The sequence below is a fragment of the Lampris incognitus genome, chromosome 9 (assembly GCF_029633865.1).
Source record: "Lampris incognitus isolate fLamInc1 chromosome 9, fLamInc1.hap2, whole genome shotgun sequence".
Lineage (NCBI taxonomy): Eukaryota > Metazoa > Chordata > Actinopteri > Lampriformes > Lampridae > Lampris > Lampris incognitus.
Genome location: NC_079219.1, coordinates 14869967 through 14895164, shown reverse-complemented (window position 1 = coordinate 14895164; position 25198 = coordinate 14869967). Strand labels below are relative to the sequence as shown.

The 25198-nt window shown below is 43.6% G+C and overlaps 1 protein-coding gene across 1 annotated transcript in view; it reads right to left on the bottom strand.

Annotated features, from left to right (window-relative positions):
- lars2 (leucyl-tRNA synthetase 2, mitochondrial) overlaps positions 1-25198 on the bottom strand; it is a 51550-nt gene that overhangs the window by 15043 nt on the left and 11309 nt on the right. Inside the window, exons 4-15 of the mRNA XM_056286332.1 lie at positions 21747-21838; positions 21486-21546; positions 21243-21332; positions 20711-20854; positions 15250-15357; positions 10846-11005; positions 9858-9962; positions 7647-7762; positions 7149-7432; positions 3711-3809; positions 1905-2042; positions 1651-1754 (exon numbers count right to left, since the gene is read on the bottom strand). Of these exons, the coding sequence (XP_056142307.1) occupies positions 1651-1754; positions 1905-2042; positions 3711-3809; positions 7149-7432; positions 7647-7762; positions 9858-9962; positions 10846-11005; positions 15250-15357; positions 20711-20854; positions 21243-21332; positions 21486-21546; positions 21747-21838 (1501 nt within the window). The remainder of the gene's footprint in view (positions 1-1650; positions 1755-1904; positions 2043-3710; positions 3810-7148; positions 7433-7646; positions 7763-9857; positions 9963-10845; positions 11006-15249; positions 15358-20710; positions 20855-21242; positions 21333-21485; positions 21547-21746; positions 21839-25198) is intronic.

Here is a 25198-nt window from a genome sequence, read left to right as displayed (position 1 = left end):
TCATAAACTGTTAAACCACCTCTTGATACTTTTTTTAAGAGACGGGATCTATTTTGTTTTGTTTTTGTATTGGGTCATCTATTCTAAAACTACCTGAAGGTTGGTATTTCTGTTTTGGCTCTTAGTTGTTGTTTTTTTATTACTGTGCGTAAAGCATTTGCTAATTTTATGCTATTTTGGAAATACTATGTTAATTTTTCTTTTAAATTTTTTTTCTCTTTTAAATTTGATATACTTTAATGATCCCCGTAGGGAAATTACGCTCTGCATTTAACCCATCCTAGCTGTGTAGCTAGGAGCAGTGGGCAGCAGCCGTGCAGCACCCGGGGACCAACTCCAGTTCGTCTTGCCATGCCTCGGGGTCAGGGGCACAGACAGGAGTATTTACCCTAACAAGCGTGTCTTTTTTTATGGTGGGGGGGGGCGAGCACCCAGAGAAAACCCACCGCAGACACAGGGAGAATATGCAAACTCCACACAGAGGACGACCTGGGATGATCCCCAAGGTTGGATAACCACGGGGTTCGAACCCAGGACCTTCTTGCTGTGAGGCGACAGTGCTAACCACTGGGCCACTGTGTCGCCATTAAATATTATCATTAGTAATCCTGATTACTATTACTGGTACAAACGACACTGTGAAGTTTTTTTTTTTTTTTTTTAATTAATGTATATGACAGGGAGGACCTGTCATATAGGGAGGACCTGTCATATACGTAGGAATAACACACAAAAAAGCGCGAACGTCCGCCTTGGGCTAATTTACTCCTCATGAGGACCGAAGGTGGACGGGAGGTCGAATTGATCTGCAACAGTTTCGGCGGAGTGCTGTGATCAATAGGTTTGCTGCAGGAGGTGATGTGATTAGCGGACTTTCTAGCCGGCTGTCAGACGCACTACGGAGGGATAGATGAAGGGCTGGAGATGAGAGTTTTTTCCTTTCACTGTACGCGACTGCAAGCTCCTGTTTACCCTGTTGCCAAGCAACAGAGAGCGGCTGAAAAATTTTATGGAAGAGACCAATTCAGAGAGATCGAAGGCTGGGGGAAAAAAGGAAGGGGGGGGGACCTCTTAATTGTCTTCAAAGGGCATTCTCTGATTTGGACTTTGGTCTAAAGCAGCTGTTTGACTTATTAATCCTGATAGTGAAAGCCACGGTGCTCTGTGGAGAGATTCCCATTAGCTGCAGATAAGGGATGGGCCAAGACATTGACTTCATTCAAACCATAGTTTATAAAAAAAAAGTTAAGTTTTTTTTTTAGAAACGTGGAGCTAACTTGCAAGCTGCCATCTTTGTCTTTGCCCATATCTGTGTACCGATATCTCCTATGTCCCGCTACTGACTGTCATGTATATATGTTTTTAGTATGTAGCTGTACCTGTGTACCCACATGTCAGCGTATAGATGTACACATGTATATATGTAAAAAATTACCAGGTAAATTTGTATTTTAGTGTACAGGCAGTGGCAACAAATTTCCTCGAGAAGGACAATTAAAGAATCGATCTAATCTCTGTTTAACCTAGTTAACTTTGCACCCTGTGTCTGTGCCTTCATGAACAGCTATATTTTTGCAAAGTCACTGAGGGGGCACTGATACTTGTCACATTCTTATGCTGCAGATTACAGTAAATTATGGATTAGGTTACCTGTGAAATCTACGTCTTCTCTCTTTACATACTGGCCACCCTCTGCCAGTTTGAACGTCTGGCTCTTGATCAGACCCTGAACCAGCAGCTTTCTGAAAGGCTCTCTGACAAATGAGGTGAAGGGGGGCATACGGTTCATATACTCACACAAATATATAATGAACAAAAACACACACAAGCTCACAGACTTACAGGTGCACACAAAGGAAAATACAGGGGCGTAGATGCACATTCGACGTTAGCATATGGCCCACCTGTGAGCCACCAGCCCCTGGTCCCTGCAGAAGTGACAGAGGAAGCGAGCATAGTACAGGTGCATGACAGCGTGCTCCTTCCCTCCAATGTAGACATCTACAGGCAACCAGTGATCTGCTTGAGACCGTCCAAAAGGCCTGGAGTGGAAAATTTAGGAGCAATGTGTGACCTGTGTAATGATACCCCCACTGACTAAACAGGTTTGTTAGAAACATGGGGGCGGGGGGGGGGGGAGGCTGGACTGCATGCAAACACACAAAAAAAAGGGACACCCATATGAAGTCTTAGAATTCTTTGTCGGATATCAACGGCGCTTTATGTGCCCGGTCAGCCACACTAGTACACATCCTCTAGGGGGCAGGCTGAATCTGACACAGAGATTCAATGACACGGGTGAAAAGTGTTTCTTTATGAACGTTAGTGGCTCGTCTTTCTCGCTGACATTCGTTCTCACACATGAGTCAATAACTAGATAAAAAAAACAAAATAGCAGTACTTTCAAAAACTCTTGTTTGTAGAGGTAAGTCATCTGCGATTAAGAGGAGACTGCTTATTTTCAACCTCAAGAGGAAAGCTGGGTTGGGGTAGTCTAGCTGGCATGGTCAAGGATTTTGTCCATTAACGTTTTTAGGGCAGACTCCTATCTCTATGTATCACCTTTCATACTAGCCATTACACTCCTCCAGTCCGTCTCTCACTATTTATGGGCTGATGGTGTCTGGGGATAATTGAACTGGAGAGAAAAAAAGGCATGGAGTCACAAGGCAGACAATGATCTAACCTTTTTAATGTTATCAGGCATTCCCCAAACCATCACAAACACGTGCACATGCATACACGTAAAGACCTCTGTCTGTAAAAGCCTTCTTTCCCTGTCTTCTTACTTCCTACATCCATCTATCCACCTGAGCTGCAGAACGCAAATGTGCATAAACACACAAACACACACACATGCACACCAGAAGCGCACACTCACTCTCTGCCTTGTGAGGCTCAGCAGGCCAACTGGATGCACAAACAGCATAATTGCTTTTCCTGTTGGGCCATAATCTGTCCCGCTAAGAAAAGTGATGGTGAGAGCAGCCCACCTCTTTAAGCAGCTTTACAGCGGGGTCAGGCTATTGGGAAATTAATCTCTTTTGTCAAGCTCAGGATATCGCCAACATCCCAGCAGGTGACAGCCATGGCTTTATAATCTCTATTGGCAGCGAATACAACCCTATGTTTATGTGTGTGTGATAGAAAAAAATAAATAAAAAAAAATGTACAGCCAGCGGATGTGCCTTCAAAGTTGTTGTGTGAGAGAGCGGGTGATCAGACTGTGCATAATTAGGTGTTTGAGTTTAACTTTGTGAGAAGGTGTGCGGAGCTGTGTGTGACAAAATGTTGTGTGTGTTTGTGTGGGGAAAGGTGGGGGGAGAGCTGTGGCTGGGTTTGTGTATCTCAGATTAAAAAGGACCAAAAAAAACAAAAACAAAAAAAAAACTGAAAAAAAAAGTAATATCCAAAAACATAGCAGGGCGAGAGAACCTTGCATGGCTTTTTGTTCCCTTCATTTCATTTTCACTTTGACTAATTTGGCGAAAGTGGGATCTCTATGATTACCTCTAACATCTGTCACTGCGAAACAAAGACAGGGAGAAAGGGAAGGGAATGGGTAAAATGGAGAACTAGCAAAAGAAACTGCATGGGTATTTCATATTACACCATTAGATAGCCGTTTAATGGTTTTACCAAGTCCGAGATTGATCCAAGCAGATCAGTCATGTCAGAGGTGAGCCTGTAGTTAGAAAGTCTGTTCGTACCTATCTTGGTTATACGGGTCCGTGTATCTGAAGTAATACCAGGCTGAGTCCACAAATGTGTCCATGGTGTCGGTCTCCCTCCTGGCTGGACCCTTACATCTAACAGAACATCATCAGAAAAAGAGAGAGAAAGAAAGGAAGAAGAGGGAGAAAGAAGCCGTCAGACCAAGCAACAACAAAATTAAATAACAACACCACCAGTGACAAATTAGAAAATGAACAAATGCAGAATTGTTCCTGTTTCTAGGTCTCCGGAGAAGTGGCCTATGATTTAATGCATTTGTGCTTCTGTGTTCGCTTGAGTAAAAGCCTGGCCTCCATCTGGCTGTGGGGGTCACATCCCTTTAGAGAAGGATAGCCAAAGCCAGATTGGCACCAGTACCATGTTCCTGTCCCTGACTAACAGGCTGTGCCAACAGGGAACAAGCTGGCAGGCCTCACACAGCGCTAGCTTATGCATGTTCATGTGTTTGTGTTGGAAATGCCACCTCGCACCCCTCTTTTTATCCCGGCTGAACAGTACTCGGTGCATAACGTGTAGCTGCCAACATCACTCTCCTAGTGGAGAGGACGCCTGAAAGGACATGGAGGGAGAAAAAAAAAGAGAGAAAAGAGGTGTTGGGAAGTGGCTTGGGATCAAAAGTAAAGTACATCATCTTTGGCGGAAGTGTGAGGGTGTCAGCCTCTCACTTCACGAGTCTCAATAAAGTCATCTTTGTCCCAGGAAGTCAAAAGGAGGTACAATGCTGTGTTCCACTATGTGCAACACACCAGGCGTTACACTGGACCTCACGCTGCAGGATGCAGTGCTCAAAACCCTTATTTTTCATTTGTGTGTTTGTCCTCCTAACATACACTCACAATAGTGAATGACACCGATCACCCCCCTCAATTAATATACTTCACACTACTGCCGTCAGGCCACAGGTACAGGACTCTGAAACGGAGAAGAGCTCGCTTTGTCAGAAGTTTTGTTCCTTCTGCCATAGCAGCACTAAACGAACTACCTGGCTGACCTAGCATAGACCCAGAGTTATCTGTGAGTGTGAGTGAATGTTGTGTGTTTATGTATGTGTATGTATAGCTGTACGTTGTGGTGCAGTTATCTGTATGTTTCTGTTCATGTACTTGCTGTGAAAACAAATTTCCTGCAGAACAATAAAGACTGTATCTATCTATCCATCTACATATTTCTGCTCACACAGACAAATCGTTTTACGGTCAAATGTTTCCTCTCTCTCTCTCTCTCTCTCTCTCTCTCTCTCTCTCTCTCTCTCTCTCTCTCTCTCTCTCTCTCTCTCTCTCCATCTCTCACTCAGACACACACCAAGAAGCGACACCCCCTCTTCATTAGCCCCACCCCCACCCTCAGCTACCCACCATGCCAGTCTATAATAAGGCTCAGAAGATGAGGTAAGCGCTAGAGGTTGCCTAGCAACTACACTAAGGTGTAGCAGGGTTAATATTTGAAAGCCAGGTATTATTTCATAAGATGAGAATGCCCGAGTTACAAAAATATGCCATTCCATCCATCCATCCATACAGCAAAAAAACAAAAACAGAAACCATGCAAAATACTGAAAGTCAAGAATACCCTGAATTCTGCCTGACTGTTTGCTCACCTCATGTCTCCTGTCCTCTTGCCTTGCCAAACAGAGGCCAGATTGGCGTCCTCTGACAGACAGCTGTCAGCCATCTGACCCATGGATGTTCAGATCAGACATACTGCCTCTGTTCTGTAGCTCTGGATGCCAGCTGCCCTCATGGCTTCAAAAGACTAACATGAACTGGATAACAAATCTGAAACAAATGCATCTGTGTGCAGTTTGTGTGTGTGTGTGTGTGTGCGTGTTGATGAGCCAGAAAGGGGCAAAAGGTTCTCAAACAGATGAGACGAGAGAGGTAGCTTTCCACTCCATGAGGACTCACTTTCGAAAGAAAACAGACCTACATTTGCTGTTTGTTTGTTAATGTGTGTGTCTGTGTGTGCACACATGCAACTGCACAACAGAAAACAAAATCCCTCAGCTGTCTCGCTCCTTACCTGTGACTACATGCAGCAGTGCAAACATACATGTACTGTCTGCTTTCACAGCCATGCTAATCTGAAGCAGCATTCGGTTAGCCAATTTACAGTCCCACAGAGTACCGGAGACCAGATCAGTGAGCAGGAAATGACTTCCTCAAGGACAGATAAAAACTCCATCTTACTCTCTGTCTCTCATCAAACCGGTTCTCTATGTTCCACTCAAACTTTAATTGGACATGGTCGACATGCAGACAGAACAAATTTCCACAGACACTCAGGGTAGAGGGGAGATTGGGGATAGAGGAGATAACTGTGTCTCCTGGTATAGCTATCTATCTTGGCTGATGGGAAGATTTAGAGCGGCTTTGTAGAAGTGAGTGAACACAAGCTGACAACTTGTGCCATCTGTGTCTGAGTGGGCCATTGTTTTAATCAACACGGAGCCGTGACAGCATGATTAGTCTTATTCAGACAGGAATTCTGAAGCCAGCGAGAGGCTCGGGATACAGCTGTTAATCTCACACCTTTTCAAACACTTGCACTGTGATGACTCACTGCCAGTCTGCTTAGTACTGTACATCAGCAAGTGTGTGCGTGCAAGTGTATGTTTTGATGTTTGTGTGTGCATCGGTAAATAAGTGTGTATGTGAGCGAATACATTTGAGTGAATGAGTTTGTGTATGGGCGTATTAATATGTATGTGTATGCGTGCATGTGTGTGAGTGTGACTCTCTCTCAGGACACAGTGGTTTACGTAAGTTTCACCATAGTCTCATTGGTGCAACGCTCACATTTGCCACTCATTACATAACCATGTCAGGACACCACTAATCATACGACTCTCAATCTCGCGGTCTCTGTGTACTTGCGAGGCTGTCAATTCTCTCAACTGGCTTTACAGCAGCTTGGCTCAAGAACACTTCTGCTGAATCCTCTCCCTCTCCATGTTGTCTGCAAACATCATGAAGGAGAGGACAGGAATGGAGAGAACTGTGGATTTGCTACTGTGATGTATAATGAGACTAAGATCAAGAGAGGCAAAACAGACAAAGATGTGCTGAAATAAGTGTATATCCTGCACTTCAGATCTACCTATGGAATCTACCTCTAATGAATGGACACACACAGGATCTATAGCCTGAATATTCTCCTCCTCTCTCTCTTTTCTCCATCATTTACATAATGTAAGGGCGAAAATAGGGGAGTGAAGTGTGTCAACTGGCTCAATATTCTTATAAAAGGGCAATTTCTCTTATCACCGAACCTACCCTCTATCTCTAGATGATGGTAATTGTTGTATCAGCCAGAGAAACACCTAGCATAGACACATGCCCTCCCCTCCATGGATGTCTGTCAGGGGAAGGTGTTAATTAAATGTTACCCCTCCAGTAAGATTAGGATGTTCTCACCTGGGACATGTGCAGCTAACCCAGTCATGTGCCGCCTCCAAAGGAGACGCTCCCTTCCCTGTTATAGAGGGTAGTTTTGGCAGGATTACAGGAAGCTCCTCTTCAGGGACGGCCACTGGACCACAAGACCCACAGTGTACTATAGGGATTGGGGTCCCCCAGTACCTCTGCCTTGATATCAGCCAATCCCTGAGTTTGGAGCTGGTGAGGTGGCCGCCCACCTTCCTCTCTCTGGCCTTGTGGGTAATGGACTCAAAGGCCTGCTCTCTGGTGAGGCCTGTGAACTACACAGGGAGGTGAGGGTGAGGGAAGTCAGGAGGATAAGAGTGCTCTCCTGCAAATAACTTTGTTTAAATCACAGGAATACAGATGACGGACAGTATATTCTAGGAGTTCATATGAATCATGCATAGGTTTGTGTTAACTGCGCAAAGATTAGTGACCGCTTAGTGGTTTTGAGTCTCTAAGTAAGTGCTGTTTTGTGTCAAAGATGCAAACCTCATCTGAGTGCACCAGAGTCTGTGTTTCATTTTCATTGCCTTTAAGAACTGTGTCCCATCTCAGATCCAGTGCTCGGGCCACAGACATAGCCTCCTCACAAACATCTGGGATACCTGTCAACAGATGACAACATAAACCTGTTCACACAACTGACTTTTGATACAACAGTTTTTGCATTCAGACAAAGGCTGACAAAAACATCAGTATAACAAAACTATTATGCATGCAAATATATGGGTAAAATTAAGTAGAACAAACTTCTTTTGTTTAGTGCAGAAATAATAGGCTTAAAGGTGTGGTTTAGCTGTTAAAGGTCCCATGAGATGAAAAATGTATTGTTATCTCTTATCTGCATTTAATTTACATCCATTTGAACACAATGAGATTCACAACAAAAAAAAATTGTTCGATTTTTGTGTTTATAAGAATAATGTTTTTCTCTTCCTAACAAACAGTCATTTTTTAGTCATCCTGCACTTATGGGTGTAGACTATCAAAAATGTCCAATGAACAAGAGCGAGATTGAGAAAAGATGAGTGATCTACAATTAAACTGAAACTATAGCACAATGATGTCCATGTTCTTCTAAAAATGGCTGTTTCATTAAGATATAAACTACAAGGCCAAAATCTATTGTTTCGTTTCATTCAGATATAAACTACAAGGCCAAAACTGTGTGGACACCCAGACATCACACCCACATGTGCTTGCTGAACATCTCATTCCAAAGCCATGGGCATTAATATGGAGGTGGGTCCTCCCTTTGCTGCTATGACAGCCTCCACTCTTCTGGGGAGGCTTTCCACTAGGTTTTGGAACGCGGCTGCAGGGATTCGCTCCGGTTCAGCGACAAGAGCCTTAGAGAGGTCAGGCACTGATGCTGGGGAGAAGTTTGTGGCAAACTGTTGCCCCAAAGTTGGAAGCACACAATTCTCTAGAATGTAGAATGCTGTAGCATTAAGACTACCCTTCACTGGAACTAGGAGGCCTAGCCCAAACCATGAAAAAAAACACCAGACTATTATTCCTCCTCCACCAAACTTCACAGTTGGCACTATGCATTTAGGCAGGCAGTGTTCTCCTGGCATCCGCCAAACTCAGATACATCTGTCAGACTGCCAGATCGTGAAGTGTGATTCATCACTCCAGAGAGCACGTTTCCACTGCTCCAGAGCCCCATGACGTCATGCTTTACATCACCCCAGCCGACGCTTGGTATTGCGCATGGTTATCTTAGGCTTGTATGCAGCAGCTCAGCCATGGAAACCCATTTCATCAAGGTCGTGATGAGCAGTTCTTGTGCTGACGTTGCTTCCAGAAGCAGTCTGAAACTTGGTAGTGAGTGTTGAACCGAGGACAGATGATTTTTAAGTGCTATGCTCTTCAGCACTCAGCGGTCCCGTTCTGTTAGCTTGTGTTGGCTACCGCTTCACGGCTAAGCTGTTATTGCTCCAAGACTTTCCCACTTCACAATAACACCATTTACAGTTGTAAATGGTGTTATTGTGAAGTGGGAAAGTCTCCAGCAGGGACTAGGGCAGCTCTAGCAGGGCAGAAATTTGACCAGCTGACCTGTTGGAAAGGTGGCATCCTATGACAGTGCCACGTTGAAAGTCACTGAGCTCTTCAGTACGACCCATTCTACTGCCAATATTATGGCGACTGCACGGCTGTATGCTTGATTTTATGCACCCATTAGCAATGTCTGTGGTGGAAATAGCCGAACCCACAAATTAGAAGGCATGTCCACATACTTTTGGCCATGTAGGGTATGTCAAATCGCAGAATTATGCGGTGCTCTAAATAACATTTCATGGGACATTTAAAGCTTTTACAAATCAAAAACATTTCAACTATATATTCAGGACAGCGGATTTGGGCCCGAGTCCCCAACTCTCACACAGAAACGCACAAACATGGGAGAAAAAAAAACAGACACACACCTCACAGGGACATTAAGGCTCTACTGAGAATGAGCAACAAAGAAAACTCCCTGTAGTGCTGTAAAACATGTTTTTCATTGTGGTGATGTGACTAACAATTAACAGTACCATGGTTACAGCCTACAGCCTCTATAAAACAAACACCCAAAGCTTTTATCTCAATTAAGCATCTACTTTGCTACCTGGAAGACACATGAAAACTGCAGTGTCAAAACAAAACTTCAGGCAGAAAAGACCCACACACATATGCATGATGATAATTTACCAATCACAGTGTCAAGATAATCGTCAAACGCCGTCTTGTGCGAGATGACCAGCGGAACCTCACGGAGGGTGAATAGGTTGCAGGCAGTGACCTCTGTTAGGGAGTCTGGGGAGCAGAGAGGAAGGGGTCGTGAGAGAGGGAGACACTCATTCCCTTGGCAGCTCATTACCAACAATCATTGCCCTCAATAAGAGAGAGAAGCTCAAGAGAATCCCAATTAAAACATACACGTGAACATGCAGACCGGCAGACAGACGGCCTAGGTAGATAAAGGGTATACGCCTGGGTAAAAAACATTCACATGGGCAGACATGCAGGTATGTAACACATGCTCAAACAGATACACATAAGTACCATGTGCATCATGAGTTTTATTTGATGCAAAAAGAGAACGTGTTACATTAAAAGGAAGAACAACATTTCTACCCTCTGACATACAGTAGGAGTTAGATCTGCTGGTGGTATGAAATGGATACTCTGAACTGAGGGTCTTTACACACACACACACACACAAAAATTCACTTAAGTTCCACAAACATAAACACACGTTTATTTCTTAATACTTGTGAGGACCCTTATTGACTTAGTTCATTCCCTAGCCCATACCCCTAACCTTAACCATCAGAACTATCTGCCTTGCCTTAACCCTACCCTATGCCTAACCTAATCCAAATCCCACTCCTACAACAGCCCCTTGAAGGACTGACCAAAATGTCCCCACTTTGCATATAATATCCTCAATTGGTCCTCATAAATATAGCAGAATAAGAATACATAAGTACAAGTTCAACTTTATTGTCATGCGTATTAGAACACAATGATAATCATGTGCTCTGGCTCACTCTTCCATAACACAATGGACACAAGGACAAAGGACACACCATCCCAAAACACACACACACACACACACACACACACACACACACACACACACACACACACACACACACACACACACACACACACACACACGTGCAGCAATGCCTACCTCTGCCTGGCTGAAAGGCTTTCTCCAGGGCAGAGCGGACTGGACTGGTACCATGGAGCAGCCTGTGGGAGGGGAGGACAGCGATGTAAGCCGCCCCAAACACACCCTCTGGGGAGGAGGTGTAGGCTGCCAAGGTTTCCCCTGTCTCCTCACCATTCACCTGAGAGGTAGGTAAAGAAAGCTTTGCAGTGACGTTTTTTGCTTGAGTGTCAACACTTGTGTTGTAGACTAGTTAAGTGAAAATGGCCAGCTGTGTTTATAAGATTAGACTCCATGCAGTTTTTTTTCTCTAAAATGTAATATCCCACATTTAAAGATGCTGACACTCTGACAAAATTATTCTGAGCAAATGAATAAGTGAACAAATCATAAGTCACATTGAACGAGCCCTTTGCTTACAAGATAAATGTGGTGATGGGAAAAGAAACATGCTGTGGTTCATCTTAACCCATCTTCCATCCATCCATCCATCATCTGAACTGCTTATCCTGCTCTCAGGGTCGCGGGGATGCTGGAGCCTATCCCAGCAGTCATTGGACAGCAGGTGGGGAGACACCCTGGACAGGCTGCCAGGCCATTACAGGGCCGACACACACACACACATTCACACTTAGGGACAATTTAGTACAGTCGATTCACCTGACCTACATGTCTTTGGACTGTGGGAGGAAACCGGACCCCCGGAGGAAACCCACGCAGACACGGGGAGAACATGCAGACTCCACACACAGGACGACCTGGGACGATCCCCAAGGTTGGACTACCCCGGGGCTTGAACCCAGGACCTTCTTGCTGTGTGGTGACCCCGCTAACCACTGCGCCACCATGCTGCCTCAACCCATCTTATAAGCTGAAATTAAAATATGATAATCAAAATATGATAAGCCTTTTCTAATCACTGTGAATACGTCGACCAGCCGAGCCATGGAGGAGCCACTTTAAATGTTAAATATACTGGCTAGATAAAGGAAATAGTGTTGTATATTATATTATCTAATGTACTGTAACATTGTCTAAATGTAAAATTAATTCATACTCGATCATAATATGTCATATAATGTGCATATTCTTAGTGCAGCCTAGAATTTTGACAAGCAGGCTTGTAAGTGGCAGATTTGTGTTACAGGATATTTCATACTGGCCAGGCTAATTAATTACGTTTTCAAAAAGACCTTCCCTCAACAACTTTGTGCACTTGAATAAGGCACTAAACCCAAAGCTGCACAAAATCAGACATCAGACTATGGACCCTCAAAGTAAATATGTATCTGAAAAGAGCGCTTTCCCCGGGTAAATAAAAGACAAAAATAATTCCACATCACATCAAGTATCTAAATATTTATATTTAATATATCTTTATATTATATAATATATAATTAATAATATATACAGTGCTGCTTGAAAGTTTGTGAACCCTCCAGACATGGTCCCTGTTTTTGTAAAAAACATTAAAATAAGCTTATTACACATACATCCAAATCCCAATTTGTAAAGCACACCTTCCAAATAATGGACACACACACAAAAATAGATATATTTTCATTATTTAATTCAACAAAGGTAGTTTATTTCACAAAAACTAAAAATTCAACATGTGCAAAAGTATGTGAACCCTTGTATTAGTAGCTTGTGGCTCCTCCTTTTACAGCCATTACTTCAACCAAACGTCTTCTGTAACCACTAACCAGTCTCTCGCATCTGCTTATGGGGATTTTTGCCCAATCCTCCTTGCAGAACTCAGCCAGTTGAGAGAGGTTGGAGGGACATCTGGTATGAACCAACTTCTTCAGGTCTCGCCACAACATTTCAATTGGATTAAGGTCGGGACTTTGACTGGGCCAATCCAGAGTACGAATCCTCTTTCTCTGAAGCCATTCCTTTGTAGTTTTGCTGGAATGCTTTGGGTCATTGTCTTGTTGCATAATCAATTTTCGTCCCAGCTTCAACTCCCTGACTGATGGCAGGAGATTCTGGTCAAGAATTTGTTGATATGCTGGAGAATTCATGGTTCCTTGGATAATATGGAGTCGTCCAGGTCCAGAAGCAGAAAAGCAGCCCCAGACCTTCACATTTCCACCACCATGCTTCACTGTTGGGAGGAGGTTCTTTTCTTCATATGCAGTGTTGGCTTTTCTCAAAACATGTTGGTTTTGATTGTGACCTAATAATTCTATTTTGGACTCGTCTGTTCAGAGAATGGACTTCCAGAAGGTCTCTGGTTTGTCCAAGTGCTCTCTGGCAAAGTTGAAACGGGCAGCTTTGTTCTTTTTTGAGAGCAGAGGCTTCCTCCTAGCAACGCTCCCTTGAATGTCATGGCTATTCAATTTTCGTCTGATTGTAGACGCATGCACATTTGTCCCAGATGCTATCAGAGAGGTCTGCAACTCTCTAGAGGTGATGTGTGGGTTGGCCTTTACCTGATGTATTATTTTTCTGGTGCTTCTGGGTGATAGTTTTGATGGGCGTCCACTTCTAGGCAGAGTTGCTGTCATGTTGAAGGCCCTCCATTTGTAAATTATTTGTCTTACAGTGGATGGATGGAGCTGGAATCTTTGGAGATGGTCTTATATCCCTCCCCAGACTGATGGGCTATCACTACCCTGTTCTTCATGTCCTCGGATATCTCCTTTGCTCTCAGCATTGTTGATTTGTATGGGACCACAGTGGTTTGGTTGGTTTCCTGTCTTTTAATTAGTGCAGGCCAAACCCTTTCCCAAGGATGTCTCATTTCATTGGTCTGCTTAAATTATTAATTAAGCACCCAAATGTGTTTCACTCGAGTCTGTTACCTGCTTGACTTAACCAATGCAGCTGGGGGGTTCACTTACTTTTACACATACACTAATTCCATGTCTCATGTAGTTTTTGGGCTACTTAAACAAGTCCCACTAAACAAGTACATGCAACTGATAAACATATATCTGACACTTCATACATAAAAAACTGGTGATGATAGAATAAGAAAATCATGGTAAAACAGAAAAATCTAAACTGCTCAAGGGGTTCACATACTTTCAAGCAGCACTGTATTATATAATTGGGCAGCACGGTGGCACAGTGGTTAGCCCGGTCGCCTCACAACAAGAAGGTCCTGGGTTCAAGCCCCGGGGTAGTCCAACCTTGGTGGGTCATTCCGGGTCGTCCTCTGTGTGGAGTTTGCATGTTCTCCCTGTGTCTGTGTGGGTTTCCTCCGGGGGCTCCGGTTTCCTCCCACAGTCCAAAGACATGTAGGTCAGGTGAATTGGCCATACTAAATTGTCCCTAGGAATGAATGTGTGTGTGTGTGTGTGTGTGTGTGTGTTGGCCTGGTGGCCTGTCCAGGGTGTCTCCCCGCTTGCCGCCCAATGACTGCTGGAATAGGCTCCTGCATCCCCGCGACCTGAGAGCAGGATAAGCGGTTAAGATAATGGATGGATGGATGGATGGATATATATAATTAGCTATATTCATTATATATCATATATATTTATATATAATTCATTTATATATTATAATTAATTTTATAATATATTTATATGTTTATATTATATATTTTTTTATATCATATTATAATATATATTTACATTTTATATTTATATAAATCTAAATATTTAAGTTGGGGTACATGTAATGCAACCACAATAAGCAGGGTCTTTTAAATTGTCATAAATAACAAGCTCATAATGCATATCTTCAGCCCCTCTGGGGAATAATTCTCTGAAGATACCGCTTGAAATTACCGAAGATGTACGGCGACACATTTCTGCTCTCCATCGACTAAATGAGCTATGGACTTCATTTTAATTACCCATTCTGCCAGGCTTACACCTGATTTATGGGAAACCTCTTCCCGCATGCACAGACTGCGACACACAATCCCACAACCTCTTAACCCTCGTCTCGCAAGAAATATGCAGATTTTTGTAATAAAGGACGGCAATATAAGCAATGGATTTTGAGACTTTTCTCAAGCAGAGCGGTATAATAAGGGTGATCAAAGGGCTCTTGGTGAGCTTTTACCGAGCCCTTAAAATGGCAAAAGAGTTCGGAATCCCAAATACACCTTTAAGGACAGTCAATAAAAACTAATTTCCGGCATCATTCGTTTGACTGAGTTGTTGCCTGCAGATGGAAGCCCCTGCTGAATGTGAATGCATAGTGGACATGTAAGTATTTTGCTCGGTCTTAAAACGAATGACAAAAAACAGAAATCCAAACTGAAGCAAGCAATCAGTACCGAGGCAAAGGAAAAATGGGGAAAAGGAGAGAAGGAGTGGAGGAAACAAAAGTGAGTACGTAAGGGGAAAGAGAGGGACAGGGAGACGGAGATGGCAGAGAAATGTTGTTGGATGGAAGGAGAATGAGAAAGGGAGATGAATAAAAAAAATGGAGGGGAAGATAAGCGGACTCGAGCTGAGACGTCACCTTGAGGTTGAAATCAAAGTAGCAGCCGGTGCAGTTTCCAATCCAGTTGGCCTGCATGCCTTTGACCCCGTACCACTCTGGAAGGTCCGCCAAGGCGTCGAGGAGAGGCTGGAGAACAGAGACATGATGACGTCACATGTGTCTGATAGATACAGGAGCACATTACACAGGTTTGACTGCAAAGCACGAGTGTCAGGTTACTGGACCTTTACGAAACGGACATGTAGATGGACAGGCTCTCATTGTGACCCAAACTCTACATAGGCTGGACACAATCCAGACACAGCATGAAAGCAATGTTGGGGGGGAAAAAAGAGGGACAGTGAGAAAGAACCTAATGCAGGCTCCGATATAGCAGAAACACAACAGCGCAGGCGTCTCATTAAGTCTAATTTGAAGAACTTGACCCGAAAAATGAACGCTGAAATACCACATTTAACCTTGGCCACAGACAGATTTATCAAAAGGAATTTGTTTCGTATCAGTTGGGGGGGCAGGGGGAAAGACTAATTTTCTGCTTCACTACGGAGGAGACAGCTCTTTTTTTTAAGGGCGGGAACAGTTTCTAATCAGTATGCGGCCATCTTCATCCGTGCCACAGATTTCATCTTTTTCTTCGAGGGAGACTATTTCAAAACCTTGCCAATTTATTTGGACCAAGCAGCAGCGTGGAAGAGGTCATACCGGTCAGACAAAGAGGAATTTTCAAAAATCCTGACCTCTACTCACCCTACTTTCCACGATATTGCATAACAATTGTTCACAAAGCAATCGCTCTCGCTCTCTCTTACCCGTAGAGACACACAGACACACACACATGCAGCCAAACAGTCTCGCTGATTAAAGGAAACTATGCATATCAACGAGACCAGAGGCACACAAAAAAACAACAAAAAACACTCCTGGGCCAAAGCTAGTTTTCTCTCTCTCCAACTCTCTCTCTCAGTCAGTCACAACCTATTACCCATCTTCCCCCTCACAATGTCTCTCAACATGCCGTACCTCATCGCAGCTACACTGGCACAAATACAAACAAGAACTGAACACACCGCGAGCGTGACTGCAGTGTGTGCGACAGTAGCTGGACTATAAAAGACACACAAATCCTGGCATATTCATGTTGGCTACCCCGGCTCGCATTTACTCCGCAGACCAACATCGACGCGTCTGAGACTGAGGGAGGAAGAGTGTCTCAGCAAAACGAGAATTTGAGGGGAAAACAATAAAAGCAGAAAAGCGATGATGGCACACTGACGAAAGTGTGAGGGGGTGACTCTTTTGACTTCCTGACATGATAAAAATAAACGGCACAGAGCCCAGCTTAAACTGGGAGAACTATAGCCATGAGACAGATCGCCATGGCAACTATGCAAAGAAAAAAAGGAAATGTCAACAAGTGTCCAAGGTTTTTGCGCGCGTTGTTGTTTACTCTGTGTGTGTGTGTGTGTGTGTGTGTGTGTGTGTGTGTGTGTGTGTGTGTGTGTGTGTGTGTGTGTGTGTTGAGAAAGGTTTTAAAAACATCATATAATGGAGTGAGGCAATATGATGTGCTATACATTCACACGAATACAGGCTACTGATGGCAAATTGACCAAAACACATCCATATGTGCAGGGCTCAGTTGTCCGCAGGGCTCATTCGTGCGCAGGCCGTGAGGGAAGTGACAGCATCCTTGTACTAATTTCCTTCTACAGTCCCACTTAAGTTTGTTGGTTCAGGGACTTGAGCCACCAACCTTAAAGTATCAATCTCGAGGATTCGGGCTGCATTCTCTGTTGGCACACTTCCCAGCAGCTGTTTGATGATAAGGGGACAGCAGTGGGCTCAGGAAGTAGAGTGGCTTATCTTGTAACTGGAGGGTTGCCGGTTCAATCCTCGGCTCCTCCTGGCAAAAATGCTGCGGTGTCCCTGAGCAAGACACCTAACCCCTAACTGCTCCTGATGAGCTAGTTGTTACCTTGTATGGTTGCCACCGTCATCGGTCTATAATTGTGTGTCTGCGTGGGTCAAATGTAAGGTGTTATTCGTAAAATGCTTTGGAAAAAAGCATCATATAAATGCAGTCCATTTCGCATCTAATACTTCAGTTTGTCCGCCACAACAGTGTAACACAGAGCGCTTGTTCCACCTGTCCTCTCTGGTGGACCATATAATGGAGTGAGACATAAAACAAGTCACTATCTGTGCAAGACTTGAGATTTTTGGCGGGACTTTCGCCACAGATTCAGTTTCCCCCCCCATATTACTGTATACGCAAGGGCTTCTCTCAGGGGCCAATAGACTGAATCCATAAAGTGTCACCTCCTTTGGGCGAATGAAAGTAACTTAAAAGACATTTATTTTGGTGAGAATCTGAGATTGTTGCTTTAAAGTCACAACTTGACTTGTCAAACAGTTAGGCCGAAGCTGCTTCAGGGTTTCTAGCCAGTGGAGACGAAGCAGAATCGGCCATGTAGCGCTGTATCTAACAATTAGTCTAATCACTGAATAATCTATCAAATTTTCAATGAATTAATTCAGAATCAGAATCATGTTTATTGGCCATGTAGGTGTGCACATACATGGAATTTGACTCCGGTTTCGTGGCTCTCTCAGTGTACTTAACAGACTAACAACACTACAACACAACAATCTTCAGATACATACACAAGGACTGACTATATACGGCCAAAACAAGAAGTGATAAGGTGCAAAGGTGCAGAGAATATAAATTAATCTATGAAATTTCAAAAATAATGACAAATATGCCCATCAGAGCTCAGAGTGATGTCCGTCCTATTTGGACGCGAGTGTCCAACTATCACGTCGCATCGGCGGATGCTCTATGTCCACACCGAAACATCACGTAAACAAACCACGTACCTACCAGCTGTGCACTCAAGATCAGACTGGAGATGTTTCCATGACACAGCGCTTCTCAACACGAGTGACAGGAAGTCAACGGGAACAGGGCGTCCGACAAAAGTTCAGCTCAAAACGAGGTGCCGCATCGCGCTACGCAGCACTGCGTCGCTTGCGGCCAGTTAGGACATTCCAACAGAAAATATGACGCTCGTTCATGTCACATTTAGTTAGGAAACAGTGCTAATTTTATGACGATACAAATTGAAAGGCAAGAAAATCTTGAAGCTGCAACCAACAAATATTTGCCATTTTACTTAACAAATGAAATTATAATCGATAATTTTCTGCCGACCAACTAATCGATTGACTGACTAATCATTTCAGCATGGGCAGTTATATTAGCTGCACTAAAGGTGCACAAAACACTGCACAAAACACTGTGCATTAAGCTTGTTCAAATATAGCCAAAATTGTCGCCACATGATTATTTTTCATTCTACACAAATCCAGCATATCAGTAACATGTATTGATCTGTCTCCTAGATGGAACAACATGACTCTGATTCAGCTGAAGATCAAACCCCTGACAGCATCTCACCTTGAGCAAGGCTAATGACAGCGGAATAAACCTTATCTGTAGTTAATGTACAAAACACACATCTACAAGCACTTAAATGCCGAGGACACAGAAATGCAGTCCGTACACTGAAACAAGACAGGCAGACTGACCCACATGCACAGACACACAAACCCACACATATTATTCATAGTCCAATTAGACTGGCCTTTGTGTGAATTCCTAATTTGTGACACTCTCCATTTTTTCCATCCTCTCTTCTACTCACTTTCTTCCCTTTACACCTTCCTCTTCACCCCATACTTCCATCCTCCTCAGAGCTAATTAGGATCACAGGAACACACTGTCCCACCGGGCAGCTTCCGACGCATATCACACCTCCAACTTTGGACGGGCATGGGTGACTAACGCGGCGCCACTGAAACCAGGTGGGGGGTTGATTGTGGACAAAGTGATTTGCATCAACTGGACAAAAATGGCTGAGAAACTGGGGTGTGGTCTTAACTGCAGGTGACTCACTCGCTCACACCATGGCTGCTAATAAATCAGCTGTGTACACTATCAAAAAGACAGCAAAATTAAAATCGGTTTGTGACCTCTGCTTAAGCAATAAGAGTCATAAGGAATCAGGAAAGACCAATATAATTAATTACCCATAAAGATAGTGCAGCCCTTATTTCCTTGTTACATGCTGTATCCTGTGTCATCCTCACACTCTCGAGAGGCCGCGTCTACACTTGACCATAAAAAGTGTTATTCATGAGCGATTGAACACTGATCAAATCTGGCGTATTCGTATAAAAGTACAGGTGTAAATGCTGGAGATGCATTTGGAGATGGGTGGTAATCCAATTGCTGAAACCATCTCAGGAGGCAGTTTGAGACACACTGGGGCAAATGGGCATGTGTCTCATGGCCACAAACGTCTTTTCTCTACTTCTAGATGGGTGAAAACGAGGCTACATTCAGGAATGGATTTGTCAGGACAATTTGTGCAGGAAAAGCACTGGGAGTGTGCAAATGGATTTCTCTCTAGCTACTGGAGATGGATATTTGATAACGGATAAAGGTTATGTGGATAAATTGCATCCAGATACAATCTGGATACAAGCCACAGAAAATGCCAAGTGTGAATGGGAATGGAGAAACAGCTGCATCTTCTCCTGTTGTCATGGCCTTCAGGAAGAGGTTCTCCTCAGATACGCTCTCTTAAAGGCTGGCAAACTCCCCCAAAAATATTTAGCCTCAAGGTCTGTGACTTTGCACAAAAAGATTTAAGTAGATTAGTTGAAAAATCAGTTTAAGGTTATGGTCATGACCACGGGTTCAAGACATAGGGTGGATTAATGCTACGTATATATAGATCTTTCGGTGAGTATCAAACCAGTTTGATGTTTTCCGCATTGGCATGCATGCTGCAAAACTTAATGTCCTCACCTTGCAATCATTTGATTCAGAGGAATGTCTCACAGCTTTTTCTAATTCTCTTTGAAGACTGCTCTGCATTGTGTGTATGTGTATGCGTGCATTTTTGCCTGCATGTCTATCATGTATATATTACATGTATAATGCATATGGTTCCACTGGTGGCTGACTAGGATAAATCACTTTGAGATTTATACCCACAGAGGGTAATTTCACCTAGGACTGCTCCTGTTCACCAAAGTGCTAGCAAGATGGAGGTTTCTCATTAGCCAGCCCGGCATCCAGCAGCCAAGTAGTACCCTGCCTGCCGCTCCCTCACCGACCAAGGGAGCCAGGCTACAAATGACAATCTCCAGGGGTCTGATTGTAGAATGAGAGCAAGGGAAGCGGGGCCAGTTCTGCAGCTTAAGTGTCAGCCGTGATTGACATCAGAGGGGTCCGCTGCTCGCACATGACCCCCGCAAGGCTACTGTTGAACCAATCAGACAGGCCTTCTCCTCCACACACATGCGCAAGTGCATGCACACATTTGTGAAAACATAAGAGAATCTAGTGTAACGCCAGCCCACACATACACATAAACACACTCACACACACAAAAGAAAAGATTCTCACTTTGCCATAGTTGGTGGTCTTGATGAACCATTGTCTAAGCAGTTTCTGCTCCACCAGGGCGCCAGACCTCCAGGAATGGCCGTTCTCATCCACCTGTTCATCAGCCAGCACTGTGTGGTCCACGGGGTCCCAGTTCACCACTGCCTGGAACACGAACACACACACACACACACACACACACACACACACACACACACACACACACACACACACACACACACAGGCATGCATAAAAAGTTATGCACACAAATTATGAAAGCATGCTCACACACATGAATGAATGAAAGACACAGAGCTCTGAAGTGCATTTCTACTTTATTTCTAAAGCACAGTCTCTGAAATTCAATTTACAATAAACATCTATTCCAAGGTCTTAATTTATCACGTATAATTCCCAGGCTTCTAGATAAAGTATGCTTCATTTCATTAATTTTCTCCTAAAAGCAATAAGTGAGCGAGGACCTCAAATCTCAAACCATTCATATCCTCCCTTGAAAAGGTACCAGAACAAAAGATTCCACTAAGGTCCTACCTCTTTCTGATATGCTAGTCCTGCTTCAAAGAGCTTGATAAACAGGTACTGGGTCCACCTGTAGTAGTCCGAATGACAAGTGGTCACTTCCTGTCACGAAAAAGACAAAGTGCGGTTAACAGCATATGGGTTGACAGATGTACACATACACACTCAGGCACACACCAAATTTGGGAACCACCTAAATTCAAAGCTTCCCCCATTGTCTGTATGACCCGCCTTTTATTTCCTTTCCCGACTCACCCGGTCCCAATTAAAGCAAAGCCCTAAGCTGTCGAGCTGCTCCCGCATGGACTTAATATTACTGAGGAAAAGAAACAGGACAGAAAGAGGGCATTAGGATGAATGACAGGGAGACAACAGAGGGAGCATGAATAGAGGGACAAATTTGTGTGAGTGAGTGAGTGAAAGAGAGAGAGAGAGAGAGAGAGAGAGTGAGCAAGACTATAGACTATTAAAAGATATGGGAAATAGAGGATGAGGAGGATGAGTGATTTTTGATACCTTTTTGTCCACTCCTCTGGGTCAAGGCCTCTCTCAATAGCTGCATTCTCTGCTGGAAGTCCAAAAGCATCCCAGCCCATTGGGTTTAATACCTACGAAAACAAAAAAAGTGATTGTGAGCTCTCTGTGAAGTACACTCTATGTAATGTAACTCACATTATAGTACGACCTATATCACCTATAGGATGAAACAAGCTTACAAGCACAGTCGCCCCTGGTTAATTCGATCCCACGTGCAGAGGGGGAAAATAGTCAACCTAACAGGGTCTTGAGTTAACTGAGTTAACTGTTGAAAGGTCTGGATGTTTGGTACTCGCGGGTATGGGCCTCCAGTTAAACAATAGGTTGTTTGGTACTCAAGATATGGCAACCGCATATTTGGAAAAAAAATAATACAACATTTTTATATGATCAATTTCGTGAATAAAAAAAAAGATTCAACATTATCTCATTATGGTTTATTAATACCGCTGTTTATTTATTTATTTAATTTCAGGGAAAAACTGTTTGACATGTGATGCCGTGTGTCAATAGCCATTTCTCACTGTTGAGACAGTTTCCCACAAAGGCCACCAAAGCCCTTCCAGGAAAAGCCGCTTCACTCGGGGGGCATCTTGAATAAAGTAGACCCCTATCTTTTACCATGGGGAGTCGTCTGTATCTCAAATTCTGAGACACATTATCATTTTCATTTCATATTTGGGAACACTGGAAAATTGTGAACAACACGGAGTGACAAAGTTTGTTTCAAAGGACGCCGTTTTCACAAAAAAAGGTCTTTTTTCAAATTCACTGATCCCAGTACGGATACGCTATTAACCGCCACGGAAATGACCGACATATGCATGTGATCTGTGAAATAACAAGTGTGGCTACGTGAATCTGAATGTGTGATTGGTGGATTTTCTTTAAGTTATGCTGAGAAAGGTGCCTCGATAGGCCAGTTTTGCTGACAGCATGATTTTGCATGGACGCCGTCAGCGCCGCCATCTTTAGGATTTCAAACTGTCTTGTTCTAAACTGACAGAGTGCCCTGTCTGCACTGTAATTTGTCTATCTCTGAGGCTACCATGTTCTTTTAATCTACTGGAGGGGTGTTATTTATTGTTGTTTTTTTTTTAAAGCATAGACCTGTTCGGGAAATTTTCAAGTAATTGCGAGCAGAAAGTCCTTGGAGTAGCCTAGTGTATGACAGTCACCTGTCTTTTCCTTCTGTCATTAGCTCTTTAAATTGGAACTAGTGAAAGGTAGAATTGTCTAGATAAATGAGATCACCTAATCTGGGCATCCGGGTGGCGTGACGGTCTATTCCGTTGCTTACCAACACGAGGATCTCCGGGTCGATCCCCGTGTTGCCTCCGGCTTGGTCGGGCATCCCTACAGACACAATTGGCCATGTCTGCGGGTGGGAGGCTGGATGTGGGTATGTGTCCTGGTTGCTATACTAGTGCCTCCTCTGGTCGGTCGAGACACCTGTTCAAGAGGGAGGGGGAACTGGGGGGCATAGCGTGATCCTCCCACGTACTTCGTCCCCCTGGCGAAACTCCTCACTGTCAGGTGAAGAGAAGCGGCTGGCGACTCCACATGTTTCAGAGGAGGCATGTGGTAGTCTGCAGCCCTCCCCGGACTGGCAGAGGGGGTGGAGCAGCGACCGGGATGGCTCGCAAGAGTGGGGTAATTGGCTGGGTATAATTAGGGAGAAAGATGGGGGGGGGCAGCCTAATCTAAGAATAACATGTTTTCTCTTCATTCTGTTTCTATAACTCTGAGCTGTTACAAAGCTGCCAAATGATTTCATCCTCTGCACAGACCCAGAAGTTACCTAACTCTCTCTTATTTCTAGGTCGATCAATTTGTCCAGACATTTTTAAATATGCTGGCTTACATATGAATCTCTCACTTCAGACAAGTGCCTGCCGTGAACAAGCCACGGACATGATCCTCTTGATTCATTGTTAATGTAGAGTCAACCTGCACATCACTAAATTAAGTTAAACAGTACTGAAATACAGCTTTGGACCCATGGGAATGATCTAGTTAAGAGGATTCTCGACTCATCCAATCTCAACTTATCCGAGGTCAGATTGGTGTAAAAATACACAAGTTTGGTCAACAATTCAAAAAACCCTCGAGCTGTTATAATAATTCCAGTTATAATAATAATAATAATAATATATTCCAGTTATAATAACAATAACAATAATAATAACCTGAGGACCTGAGGAACTATATCTGCCCTATAGTTCCTCAGGTCCATAGTTTGGACCCGGCTCTACAGGATGTAAAACAGGAAACATGAAAGAAATAATAATAGTAATAATAATAATGATAATGGATTACATTTATATAGTGCTTTATCTTAACACCCAAAGCGCTTCACAATGAAGGGGGGAAAACAAACCTCAACATGCAGCAAAGAAGCGCATCTACATGAACCCAGTGTAGAACAGCAGAATCCGTTATAATGAAAGCATTTTAATTGAAAGATGCGGTATCAGAGTTTGGCTTTAGTGCGTACGACTGTATCTAAACAAAATAGGTAACAACAAGGCTTACGTGTCTCCATGTCATAAATATTACGCATCAGTCATCAATGTTCAGAGCCTTCCATATTAATATTATCTGGAAGCCAATTTGATTCTGTAAAATGGTATTGGGAACCATATAACAGCAGTATAAGAATCCTATACCATCATGTGTATCTCTTTGCTAGGCTTCTAAACTCCATTATACAGAGTATTTAGGTTAATGTATTATGTGCGACTACTACACATTTTCACAAAAATGTAGTTATATCATGTAAATGGAATTGCACTCAGCCGGGAGTATGGGAGCGAGTCAGCTGGGGCTCAGTATGGAAGGTGGTAATTGGGATCAAGCCCCCTTTCCGCATTACTTACGTACATACCATCATGGACCAGCATTGACTACTCAACCATTAGGGCCGAAATACACTCACATTTTTACATGGCTGTGGTCTGGATCCATATTAACTTCTCAGTATGTGGTTCATATGCCTTAACTGTCAATAAACACCATCATCATCCTCCTTGGTCACATTATCTCTTAGTCTGTTTTCTCTAGCGTCACTCTGCATCCATGGCCCTTCTATTCCTCCATTTGAACACACATTTTCCCCATGACATACGTAAGCCCACTTCTGCAATTGCCATTGTTTTAGACGTGCCAATTTTTCCATCGTCTCTGTCAATGTCTTTAAAAAGACATCAGCCATGGGTAATGTCTCCGTCTCCCATCTCAATTTCTGTTTAGCTCCACGACTGGTTTTTTTTCTTCGCCTCACTGGAAACAGAGAGAGAATGAGATAAAGGTGCAGAAGGGGAAGAGGTGAGGGGGAGCAGTGAGAAGAGAAGCGTAAGGAGAAAAAGGTGAGGACCGGAGGGGAACGCTGTATTGACTCTAACGGGTCTGATGATTCAGACAAATCGGTA